General features: G+C 39.7%; 1 protein-coding gene across 1 annotated transcript in view; it reads left to right on the top strand.

The window, feature by feature from the left end:
• Positions 1-9,674, top strand: part of LOC140230210 (guanylate cyclase soluble subunit beta-2-like) — a 46,780-nt gene extending 37,106 nt beyond the window's left edge. The window contains exons 8-15 of the mRNA XM_072310390.1: positions 2,422-2,611; positions 3,320-3,483; positions 4,061-4,217; positions 5,096-5,244; positions 6,827-6,973; positions 7,790-7,944; positions 8,257-8,474; positions 9,448-9,674. Of these exons, the coding sequence (XP_072166491.1) occupies positions 2,422-2,611; positions 3,320-3,483; positions 4,061-4,217; positions 5,096-5,244; positions 6,827-6,973; positions 7,790-7,944; positions 8,257-8,474; positions 9,448-9,674 (1,407 nt within the window). The remainder of the gene's footprint in view (positions 1-2,421; positions 2,612-3,319; positions 3,484-4,060; positions 4,218-5,095; positions 5,245-6,826; positions 6,974-7,789; positions 7,945-8,256; positions 8,475-9,447) is intronic.
• The last annotated feature ends 3,085 nt before the right edge of the window (positions 9,675-12,759 follow it).

The raw sequence follows: 12,759 nt of genomic DNA, 5'->3' as shown, positions 1-12,759 counted from the left end.
CCACTGGCAGCTACAAGAGAAAGCTGATCCAGCTGTTACAAGGTCCCAGGAATAATGGGAAGATTTCAGAGATACAATACAAGTACCCTTACCCCACGCAGGAAACAATTCCAAGATTGTACTGCACTCACAAGATACACAACACAAGCACGGATTACCGCTCCGACCAATTGTAGACTATACAGGCTCTATTCTGTACAACTTGTCAAGATCATTGGCAGATATTCTCCACCCTTTAGTAGGCCTCACCGAGCACCATGTGAAGGACACTCAAGATTTCATTGAAAGCCTCAAGGACACTATCTTACAAGATAATGAGGTTCTCATCTCCCATGATGTGGTGTCACTGTTCACCAAGACACCTATAAGTGTGGCCCTAACTGTCATAAAACTGGACAACGACGCAGCTCTCCGTGAAAGAACAAACCTCACTCCAGAGGGCATCATCGACCTACTAGAACTGGTTCTCACGTCCACCTACTTCTCCTTTCGGGGAACCATCTACAAGCAGACCTTCGGCGCAGCTATGGGGAGTCCAGTATCCCCCATAGTTGGAAACATGTATATGGAACATTTAGAACAAAGAGCATTAGACACAGCTCCTTCTGAATGCAAGCCACGCTTACGGAAGCGTTATGTCGATGACATCCTAGAGATTGTGGACAAAGACTCGGTGTCTCTCCTCACAGATCACCTAAATCAAGTAGACCCAACAGACGGCATAAAGTTCACTTTTGAACTTGAAAAAGAAGGATCAATCCCTTTTCTAGACACTCAAATCAGCAGAAAGCCAGATGGACGCATGGGTAAAGTTCACGGTATACAGGAAGCCAACACACACCAACCAATACCTCAATTTCAAGTCCCACCACCCCCTTCATCAAAAGTTAGGCGTGGTTCACACTCTCTTCCACCGCTGTGAAACAGTAATATCCGACCCCAAAAACAAGGAGGAAGAGGCCACCACCATGTCTACTGCTTTGACGCAATGTGGCTATCCCCGATGGACGTTCAAACAGAAAGACAAGAACAACACAACAACCTCCAAACAACAGAAGAAAGACGCAACCACACGCAAGAAGTATCCGGTAGTCATCCCTTACATCAAAGGCCTGTCAGAAGCAATCAGCAGGATTTTCAGGAAACGTGGTCCCTCTACATTAGCAATGAAATCATGCAACAAGCTCAGAGACATACTGGTTCACCCAAAGGACAAAATCAAAGAAATGGACAAAGCACAAGGAGAGTATGTAGTCCCCTACTGTTCTTGCCAAGCCAAATATATCGGGGAAAGCAGCCGCAAATTAAGTACCCGAATTGACGAACACAAAAAGTATTGCCAAAAACTGGAGGACAATCATACACACGAGCACAAAGGGCATCCGTAAGCCAAACATACAAGAAGTCTGCCATAACTGACCATGCTGGGAGGGAAAATCACATCATTAACGGGGAGGGGTCGGTTAGTATCTTTAGCGAGAGAGAGAGAGCCAGGACCTGAACAGACGCATCAGGGAGGCCATTTGGATTAAAAGACCCCCCCCCCCTCACAATATGAACCGGGATGGGGGTGCATACCAACTGTCTGACATTTATGATGGCGCTATCACTCGGATGTCACACCTGGGTAATCGCTGATTGGCGCCAAATCATCAGTTGCCAATTAGCCATTGTTTGAGAAAGATGACAGCCCGTCGTCGAAACTGTCACAGGTAAATACAACTTTTCGATGTGTTTAGAGAACTCTTTACCTATACTTATCAACCATCCTTATGAACTTATTTCGCAAATATAATATATATATGTATATATATTATTCTGATGCAACGCGAGAGCTCCAGATGTACTCAATATCAGCATATCAACAACTTTTGGATGTGTTTAGAGAACTCTTTACCAATATTTTTTTTTTTCTGCGCTTCAGAATGTGTATCTTATCTTAACGGGGGGAGGGGGGGGGGGGTGTCTCGGGTCCCCACTTTTTTTTTTTTTTTGGTTGATAAATAGGGATACATAAGGTCTAGCCACTCGCCGCCCCCTTCTGTTTTTTACCCCGGAAGTGGCGCAAAAAAAAAAAAAAAAAAAAACCAAACCAAACCAAACCAAAACTTTGTCAAGCTTTGTTTGTTTGTGGTGTACTACATGGCGCAGATGTGCGGGTAAAGCCTTTTCATTCATTTTGTTATTTTTTTTTTGCTGGTCAGCTGAAACGTGGAAGTTGCAGCAGAAGGTTGAGCTGAAGGGCTCTTTTTTTTTTCTTGTTTTTTTTTGCTTGTTAGCTGCTGAAATCCGGAAGTGGCACCAGAAATATAAACTGCCCCTCCCCCCACTTTTCAAAACATCGCGTCGGCAATGCTTTTGTAAGTTTATTTACTGTAGTTACTCCCTCAGTCTAATTATATTGCCATTTCTCCTCTGCAGCTGCAAGCATTTTGTCCACGTGTGAACGAAGAGGGCGCGAAACTCAATGACATCATGGAGCTCCACCATCCTGAGATCGAGATGACGTCAGAGAACATTTGTCTCTTCATGAACATGATCTTCCTACTTTCCCTACGCCAAGGCATGCTGGGTAGAAAGAATGGATCGTCGAAACATTTGACACTGCGAGGTATTCTTTAGTTATTAAAAGGAACACAGTCGACCTCATTAGAATAAAGAGAGCGGAGAACATCGATTGACTTTATTACGTGAATTGCAACCACACAATAATCATAATGACTCATGTTCATATCTAACCAGTGAAAACTTCATCCTCAACTTTTTCTTCGTCGTCATCAATCTTGTACTCGTGCACATGATTGTGCAGAATGTCGTTATTTCGTTAAAGAAAACACAAAACACAACAAAAAACTTCAACCGCAGAAATTTTTGCTGTTTTGTGTGACTCAACGATATTACTTCGGCATGGCAAGGACACAGTTAATGGCGTGATAAGTCCTAAGTGTACGTATTGCGGAGAGTGAGGAAAGTGGTGACATGTAGCTCATACATGATCTTTATAAGGAATGTCTAAGTTGAAATAGGAAAAAAAAATGAATCAGAATGTTTTTTTTTTCCATCCGAGAGAAGCAGTAGACCTCACTTTTAATCGAATTAACATCTTCCCACCCTGCTATTAAAGGGTGCATAAAGATTCCTTTCTGAATAGTGATGAGCCTGATGATAATAAAAACAAACAAAAACAAACAAACAAACACACGGAACTGCGGAAGAACAGTCTCCGGAAATGAAAACCTCGCTCTTTTTCCATTGTCTGCTCTGTCTTCTCTTGGTCTCGCTCTTACACTTTTTCAGTGTTTATTTCTTTCATTTTAAGGACAAATGATTCGGATGGAGGCCAACGGACTATTCGCCTTCCTATGCTCGCCCGTTCTGACGTCACTGGCTGAACTACAGAGCAGACACATGCACTTCTCTGACATAGCACCGCATGACGTCACACGTGATCTGATCCTCTTTAACCAGCAAAGGATAGCCGAGGTACACTGATTAAAGTTTTGAGAAGTCCTTTCATACCAAGATTTTATGACCTCTTCAGTTGCTTCGATAATGATAAATAATACGATTTCATAAAAACCAGAAATATTCCTGAGCAAATTGAATAAGCCAATCCTTTCACTGTCCGTACATCTCTGTTTCAGAGGCGTCGATTGTGGTGGTTTCTAGGGATGTGGTAAAAAAAAGAAACAGAAAAAAAGGTGTTGATACAGTTATGTTGCTAAGAAATAACTGACAAATTGTAAGCAAACTGTGCATTTATCTTCCAAAACTTGTCAAATGGTTAATAATTTCCTACAAATTCCATCATCAAAAGAGTGCGCCAGATCGTGTTATTTCAATTCTAAAATACAAAAACTCCGTCCTGTGTGTGTGTGTGTGGGGGGGGGGGGGTGGTATCATAACACACAATACAAAAGGTCTTTGGGCTTTACAAAACATCTTTTGAGATAACGTATAGAGACACAGCAGGCCTACTTACTTTTCTACATTGTGTCAATAGATGTGTCAATTGCCACAATAGATTCATACGTTGATATTGAATGGCGCTATAACACAGGTGGAGTTGGCGAAAGAACTGGAGCAGAAGAAGGAGGAGCTGAGGTCACTGATGCGGGACCTGGCCCGGGAGAAAGAGAAGACCGATAGCCTACTATCCTCCATGCTTCCAAAGGAGGTCGCCAATGATCTCCGGGAGGGCCGCCACGTACAGGCCGGTAAAAATGACACTAACAATCAAACCTATTGTTTTTAAAGACTCAAATAAGACTAAATTATCGCGGTATCAATGAATTGTACGGTTTAATCTGAATAGGCAAAGTTTATACACTAATAAAAGAGACAAATATTATAGGAACGAAAAAGATACAAAGGGATAATGATAGAAAATAGTTCGAAGTGTATGTTTTACTTATGTCTTTGTGTGCGTACTTTTGCAAAGTATTTTGCAAATTGCTCATAAAAACTAATATTAATTATCATTACAATTTGAAATCGTGGCCAGCGATGTTTGTGTGTGTGTGTGTGTGTTTATGATCATTTAAATGCAAGTATAGTTCTTTCAGAATATGCTTGACAATGTCAGAAAATAGGAGGCGATGAAAATCATTTTTGATTTTATTGGATTTCCATTATTCATTGAATTTTTCAAACTGTTGAACATATTGCATGTTTTATACGTACACGATGTGACGAAAATCATCTAAAGGCATGTTTGAATGCACGGATAGAGCATATTCCGACATGTATTCTTTTGTATATCCCTGTGCGCCTCTTTGTTTTTATCAGGTTCTTGCAATGGATACAAACCAGGCCAGAAATAACCAGGGGGATAGTAAATTAATTTGCCATAAATACATCATTCTAGACTTTTGGTACATACAAAAACAAGAAAGTTATATATGTATATATATATATATATATATATATATATATATATATATATCTAAAACTTATCATTTATAAGTTATGAATTATATATTATATAGAGATGTAGAATATGTTTCTCCGTAGGCCTAGTGTAGACGCACTATTTGCATTTTCTCGCAGATCATTCACGGTTCATGTTCTATTTTTTCCTGCTCTGCTCAACCAGGTGAATTCCCGGAAGTGACAGTCATGTTTAGCGACATCGTCAAGTTTACTGACATGTGCTCTCAGTGCCAGCCAATACAAGTCGTTCACTTTCTGAACGAAATATACAGCCAGTTCGACAAACTAACCACCGTCTACAATATCTACAAGGTACCTTGCCTCGTCTCTCGTTAATACAGTCACATGTATTTTTTTTTTGTCTTATATTACAGACTTCGAGAAGATTTTCGCGCTTTTTTGATACATGCATTTTTTTTTTGTATTTTCGTTTGCAGGGTATATTCATTCATTTGTTAATTTTATTTCAGCCGAAAGGAACCATGAATTGAAGATGTAAAATTCGCGATATCAATTCTTCTCATTGTTGGGGAGGGGGTATTAGGCTGAAAAAAGGGGAAAAAGAAAGAAAGAAAGAAAAAAAAATCATAATTCCTGTCTTGATTATGCTTCACTTAATCTTACATCGGGGAAAAAAAGTTGGAACTGAACAAAACCATTAAATCAGTGCAAAATCAAATAGTAAATTTACAAAGTAGTTTCATTAATCATTCAAAAAAGTTTCATTAGTTTTAAAGACTTCAGTTTAAAATTTCGTTATTATTCGACAATAAATGTTTTGAAAAGCGAAACAAGCATAAAATATGAATAGTGAAATATAAAAACAAAACAAAACAAAGAAACAAAGAAAAAACCCACAATAAACCAAGACTAGTAAAATGTGACAACAAAGAGGTATTCTACAGAAAAATTAACCTCTGTTTCAAACATGCACTGTTGAAGCCAATAGGAAGTCGAAATGTTTGCAACGTTTGCTAGCTTTTATTATACCCCCGCCCGCCAAACGAAGTTTGAAGGGGGTATATAGGAATCAGCGGACGGTCGGGCGGTCGGGCGGTCGGGCGGTCGGGCGGTCGGTCGGTCGGGCGGTCGGTCGGGCGGTCGGTCGGGCGGTCGGGCGGTCGGTCCGTTGCAAATCTTGCGTCGCGAACTACTTCCTCAGTTTTCAACCGATTCCCATAAAACTTGGCACAGATGTATGCCTTGGGTTGTAGATGTGCAAGACGTATTTTTTGACAGTACCCAAAAGTACGTTGCCATGGTAACGGCATATTATGGGCAAAAATGGGTACAAATCTTGCGTCGCGAACTCCTCCCACAGTTTTTGATCAATTTTTATGAAATTAGGTACAGATGTTCATCTGAATATGTTAATGTGCAAGACACATATTTCCGCAGTGGCAAAAAGTGCGTTGCCATGGTAACAGCATGTTATTGGTAAAATATAGGGCAAAATGCTTCATGGCAAAACTGCTTCATCAGTGTTCTTCCAATTCTCATGGAATTCATATTGAATGTTTGTCTTAGGATATAGGTCAGCATGACACATTTCTTGACAGTGACAAAAAGTATGTTGCCATGGTAACAGCTCACACATTATGAGCCAAAATGATGGAAAATTTTGTGTTGCAAACTACTTCCTCAGTTTTTGCCCAATTTCCATGAAACTTGGTACAGATGTGTGCCTTTGGTTGTAGATGTGCAAGACGCATTTTTCGACAGTACCCGAAAGTACGTTGCCATGGTAACGGCATATTAATGGCAGAAGATAAAGGAAAGATCTTGCGGATTTAACTACATTTTTTGACCAAAGCTTATGAAATGTTGTTTGGCGGGGGTATAACCAGTCGCTGTAGCGACATTTCTAGTTTCTTCTTCTTCTTCTTGACCGCAGGTTGAGACTATCGGGGATGCATACATGGTGGTTGGAGGACTTCCGGTTTTCAGTAAGACGCACACTGAACGGGTCATCTCTTTCGGTCTAGACGCGCTGGACCTTGCACCCACTCTGACGTCCCCTGTTAAGAATCACTGCATACAGGTAAAACGCTGGCTGGTGGAGTAAAGTTTGAAGTGTGGGGGTAATGCCACGCCTAATTCCATACCACACGACACGTTTCATTTTATTCACGCCTGAATTTGTGCGCGCGCAGCACACAACACTAAACATGAATAATTATGTAAAATAATGGGATGAGTGAAATGAGCGGCGTGTGATATTTCGTATTTAAACGCGTGGATAGTAATCCCGTATAGTAATAATAGTAATAGTAATCCCGTATATCTGTATCAAATTTAAATCGGTCTATGGCAGGCAAAGGGCTTTTTGCTTGTGATTGGTTGATTCCGAATTATACGATAACAATGTTATTTCTGTTATGTCTTACTATATGAAGAGCTTGCTTCCAAAAGGCGATACATTTTTCAATGGATTTATCGCCTTATGGAAGCCAGCTCTTCATATATTAATATCAAGAGAAAATGAACACAAAATCACAATGGGCTGATCAATAACCTGAATGGATGTCTGCTACGTCACGGTCAGGGGCAGGGACTTGTTCCATTCTCGAGATTGCCAAAGAACATTCAAGCAGTGCAACATACTACTCAAGCATTGTGTCTTTTCTTCAACTTAAATCAGGCATTATTCTCTATGTCATGACTAAAACTCAAGCACAGCTTCTCCCAGTGAAATCGTTTTTCATACAGAGGTCTCTTTATAGAGTAGAACACCTTTCTTCTTGCCCTTCGTAAACAACAACAACAATATATATATATATATATATATATATATATATATATATGTGTATATACATATTTATATATATATATATATATATTTTTTTTTTTTTTAAAGATCCGTGTTGGTGCTCACACTGGTCCCGTCGTAGCGGGCGTGGTTGGGGTCAAGATGCCACGGTACTGTCTATTCGGCGACACGGTGAACACCGCCTCTCGGATGGAGAGCCATGGAGCTGCGGGAAAGATCCACGCCAGCGAAGCAGTGGTGAAGTGAGTCTTCAATTTGCTTTCAATCTTTTTTTTTACTGTTGTTTCCTTTTTGTTTGCCTTCAAAAATTGAGGAGACACTCAAGATATTAATTTAAAGAACACACATTCTAATATTCTAATGGGAACTTGACAGGGAGCGCAGTCACTCTCTTTGTTTCGCCCAATGATGTTAAACGAGAAGAAATCTTTTTTTTTTGATCTCAAATTGTTTTCATGACATTCTCCCTGAAAACGGGGAATAAGTAAGAAAGCAAAGACAGAGAAGACAATACATTATTCTGTTTAATTCTTAATTCTCCGTGTAATTACTAGTTTGCTCAAGGGTCTGGAGACAAAATTCCATGCAGAGATCAGAGGGAGTGTGCACATCAAAGGAAAGGGTGACATGATGACATACTTCATCACGCGAGCCAGCGCTGAGGGCGCCACGAACGCAGCTGATCAAGCTGAGGAGTCAGGCGACGTCGAACCTTCGTCCCATGGAATCGCAGTCGACGTCGAACCTTCGCCAAATGGAATCTCAATACCAGGTAGTTAGCCCATAATATTGTACAGCAAATAGGGACTTTTCGCCGAAAGCGGTCAAAATCTTCGTGGAGCCACGGTCATTACAGTGTTTCCTTTCTGTGTTTTGTGGAATAAAGTATCTCATCTTCATATAGCCTTCTTGTGCAGTTCGGGTGCCATCGTGTAGCCTTCTTGTAGGCATCGTAGTTGCTTCGGCTGTTGATGGCATTTGACCAACTTTGGGGCCGACTTTGAACAAAATTGATAATTCTATACTCCTATGACAGTCACGTGCCAATTTCCGATAGTGTGACTCCACCAGAATGCAGATTTCATACATTACCTATATTCATTAAAGATAGACACGTGATAAAGAAAAACCGTCCGATTGTGTAAACGTCGGGAATTTCTGGAAGGCATCTTGAAGCCCTTTGCTAACACTTGCGGATGGAAAGAAAACCCAGCTTTAAGGCTTCAAAATGATTCTAAGAATGTGAATTTGGTATTAAGATAAACAACATGAAATGTTAATCAGTATAATCAATGTCAAGTATTATACAAAATGTGAAAAATTGTTTTATTACAACCCGTTTCAACAATAAACCGTCACCGTAACTGTTTATTGAGAAAAATAGTGATATCTCCTTTAATTTGCGGCTTTATTGCAGAAAATTTGTCCAGTAGGGTGTTTTGTGATACAGCTGATAATGCAAAAAAAAGAAAGAAAAGAAAACCTAAACGCACAAAAAATATAAATCACAATCATAAGGCCATGAAGCTCGTAGAAAGGGTCAGATATACGATGTGCTGATGCCAATCGTTTTGTCTGTTACGTCCACACACGTCTACTTTCTACTAGGAGTTTGCCTAAACGGGCGTGTTTTACCCCACACATGCCATATATTTAAAGCAGTTTGATTCGGAAATATGATTATGCGAATCAGATGGACTTGCTTTGATACTTGTCCTTGGTTCTTACGTCTTGTCAATACTCAGATCATGGGGCGAAGAGTCAAGCCGGATTTCGACATCCCACCACACCTGAACCCGACCAAATATCAGGAGCTCTTGCACCGAATAGTCGAGTGTCTTTGAAGGACACCGGCGTTCCTGCGAAAAATGCACTTGGTTCGCCCATCATCAACTCGCCCTCTCTCTTCTCGCTCTCGACTCGACTCCCTGCATCGGGCAAGCTATCATCTAGCATTTGTTCAATCTTATGAGGGCGGTCTTGTCATTACTTCCATGAAATGATGGACTGTAGCGTCGGGTATAGCACACAGAGTTCTGTGGTATAGGACCGTGGGAACTTACGAAAGAGAGGTGTACTGCGCTCTAAAAAGAACGCAAGGTACCCTCTAGTTTACAAACACCGCTCACGGTGAGGAGAACAAGACACGATAAAGAGTGGAGTGCAACCACAGCGGCAAGAGACCACGGGCCAGTCTTTATGGCTGTCTACGACAGAACTTCCTGTGTCAAAGAGGAGATTTTGCTAGCGCACTGACACAGACGTGTCACAGAACTCACAGAATTTTTTTTTTTTTTTTTTTTTTTTTTTTTTTTAGGGTATACAAACAGCAGTTATGGCGATAAAGCAGCTTTTGGAATAAGTGTTTCTCGAAAGAGGACGTGTGTGGATGGAGCCTGATGTGTGATCGATACCCCCCTTTTTCCAGTGGGTTATGTCTGACATGAATCCCTTTTATTGCCTTAGATATAGGCAAAATAGTGAGATGAATAGTGCGATGAATTTCACTTGAATTTAAGGAAACATTATCAACTACATTTCACGTTCATTTTTTATTTTCATTATGGCGAGATCTCAGCGTCAATGACCAAACGCCATGATTACCAAAAATTTCATTCAAAGCAGAGTTGTCTATTAAAGGTATACGTCGAGAACCGAGATGAAATGCGATGAAACGGAAATACATTAATTTGTTCGTGTGGATTTCACCTTCCTTTTGTGGAAAACCAAAATGAAACACACAAAGGACATAATATTAATTTTCAGTGGCAATACATTATGTTAATGAGCAGTGACACTATTTTTTTTGTCGGATTCTTCAATCTAAACGGACTATAAATATACAGTTGCAACTACATAGCAAAGGGAGGTTCCAAATCCATAGGACGTGCCAAATAATGCAACAGGGTGAGTAGATATATTCAGATTTTAATTATTTTAGACAGTTTGCACCGATCACCATCAATTTTAGCACTTCCAGAAAGATGTTGAGAGACATCTAGCAACGAAAAATGGAGGAAAGCGATTATTTTAATAGCACAAGCTATCACTAAACGCTTATTTGGCTGTGAAGGTTTTTATTTTCTCTGCATTTCTCGTTCGTTGGTTAGCATGATTAAATGTCGCAGTTTTTACATCTTAAAATATACAAAAAAATCTCTTTTGTACTAATTTGAATGTCTTAGCATATTTCGAAATTAGATTGCAATTGAGTTATAATTTTACAATGGATTGTTAAAATTTCTCTTTGCTTATTAAAAAGCATCTGACCATTTTGTATGACCTCTACTCTATAATTGCGTTTGAACACAAAATTCCCTGCACTATTGAAAGTAGATAAACCTCCAAACCCATTATCGTCAGAACACTTTGCTTGCCTCTTTATAGTTTGTAATCTACTCATCTCTTTTTAGTTATATGGTATTGTATGGATATTGTCTTTTCAGAGGTTTAATAAACATCTCTTTGCGGAATGTTCTTTTTTTTCCCAGAGAGATTGTCTTTTTGTAGTAAAAAGTAATTTCTCCTTGAGGAAAAACTTTACTCTTAAGTGACTATCATTCAATGTAACCTCACAACAATAGACAAGGCTTTGACATGGCTACTGAAGTCATCCTTTCATTCTTACTCTGTCGGCAGCCGATCAAATTCTTGAATTACATCACCGGATGTGATGTCACTGCTAGCAATACAACAATTTCCATCCTAGCTGTATTAGGTATGTGATTGCATTATGGCTATAATCACCGACGAGTATTTATTTAGACCATTTGATTTTAGGCCCTATATAGGGCATTAGCTTGCATTGACAAAAGGAAACGGGACAGAAAAAAAAAATGACCAGTTTACTGCTGATATGTAAACATAAGAGATATGCATCATAGGACACAGTGTGAATACACATATGTGTTTAGGACTATTTTCCTTTCACAGGCTACTTTGAACGTCTCTTTCACATTTATTATCAACACGCGTGTAAATTATGTTCTCAATTTCTTGTAGAAATAAACATTTCATGCAATATATACATACACACATAATGTATTCGTGTGTGCGCTTAAGTGTGATAGTGTGTATAACATACATACAAACATTTCTCATCACCTATTTCGTGTGCGTTGGTTTTGACCCTTCACTCCTCTTCATTTGATCTCTTTTTTTTTCCCTGTACACTTCCGTCTCTTTCGGTTATTCCTTCCTCGCTTGTCCTTTCCTCTCGCTTTTTATTTGTGTCTTTCTTTTTTAAAACAATACAGCTGTCTTATGTTTGTACTAGGTGTTACCAAAAAGATTTCCAACTTTTAATCCTTAACCCATATCGGACCATCTACGGGATATTCCGTAGTTCGTCTGAATGCCGCAGGGGCCACATACGGAATATGCCGTAGTGAATGAAATGACATATTAATGACGTCATTCACTTCCGCTGAGTACTATGACTGTACTATGCATTAAATGGCAGCATGTTATATATCGTAGTAAAGAGACTTTTTTCCTCTTTCAAATGACATATAAGTTGTCTATGGGTTTTGCATTGCTTGCTAATGAAGCGCGATTGTTTGGAGAGTTGTCTCTTTGTCGGCGTGTGTGCGCGAATAGTGCTGGGCCACTTGCGTGTTTGTTTACACACGTGCGTTGGCCCGATATGGGTTAATAGTTCAAAAACTTTATATCAGATAACACTGACATTGATATGAGTAATAGCTGAATAGTGTATAATTTTGCTGGAGGTCATTTAAGAAGGAAAGCATAATTCAGTTTCATTGAATTGAAGATTTATTTTTTTAAGGTTCAGATTTTGCTCTATATTCAACCCTTTGCACAGGGGACAATGGGTGTGTATGGGAATGTGTGGTTAACGCCGAAACAATGGTCATGAACAATGGACTGGGTTTGAATGCTCTCTTACATATTCATGAGAAATTCCACTATCACAGTTAGTCTTTATTCATCCTGAAATGTAGTGTCTGCAAGCACATGAAAACATGTGCTTGAGGGGGTTTCACACCGGGCTTTACGTAGAGTTACGTAGTGTTACGTATAGTTGCGTATAGTGA

Source organism: Diadema setosum, chromosome 6, assembly GCF_964275005.1.
Source record: "Diadema setosum chromosome 6, eeDiaSeto1, whole genome shotgun sequence".
In the NCBI taxonomy this organism is placed as follows: Eukaryota; Metazoa; Echinodermata; class Echinoidea; order Diadematoida; family Diadematidae; genus Diadema; species Diadema setosum.
Note: the sequence above shows the minus strand (reverse complement) of the source record. Positions and strands in the feature narration are given on the sequence as shown.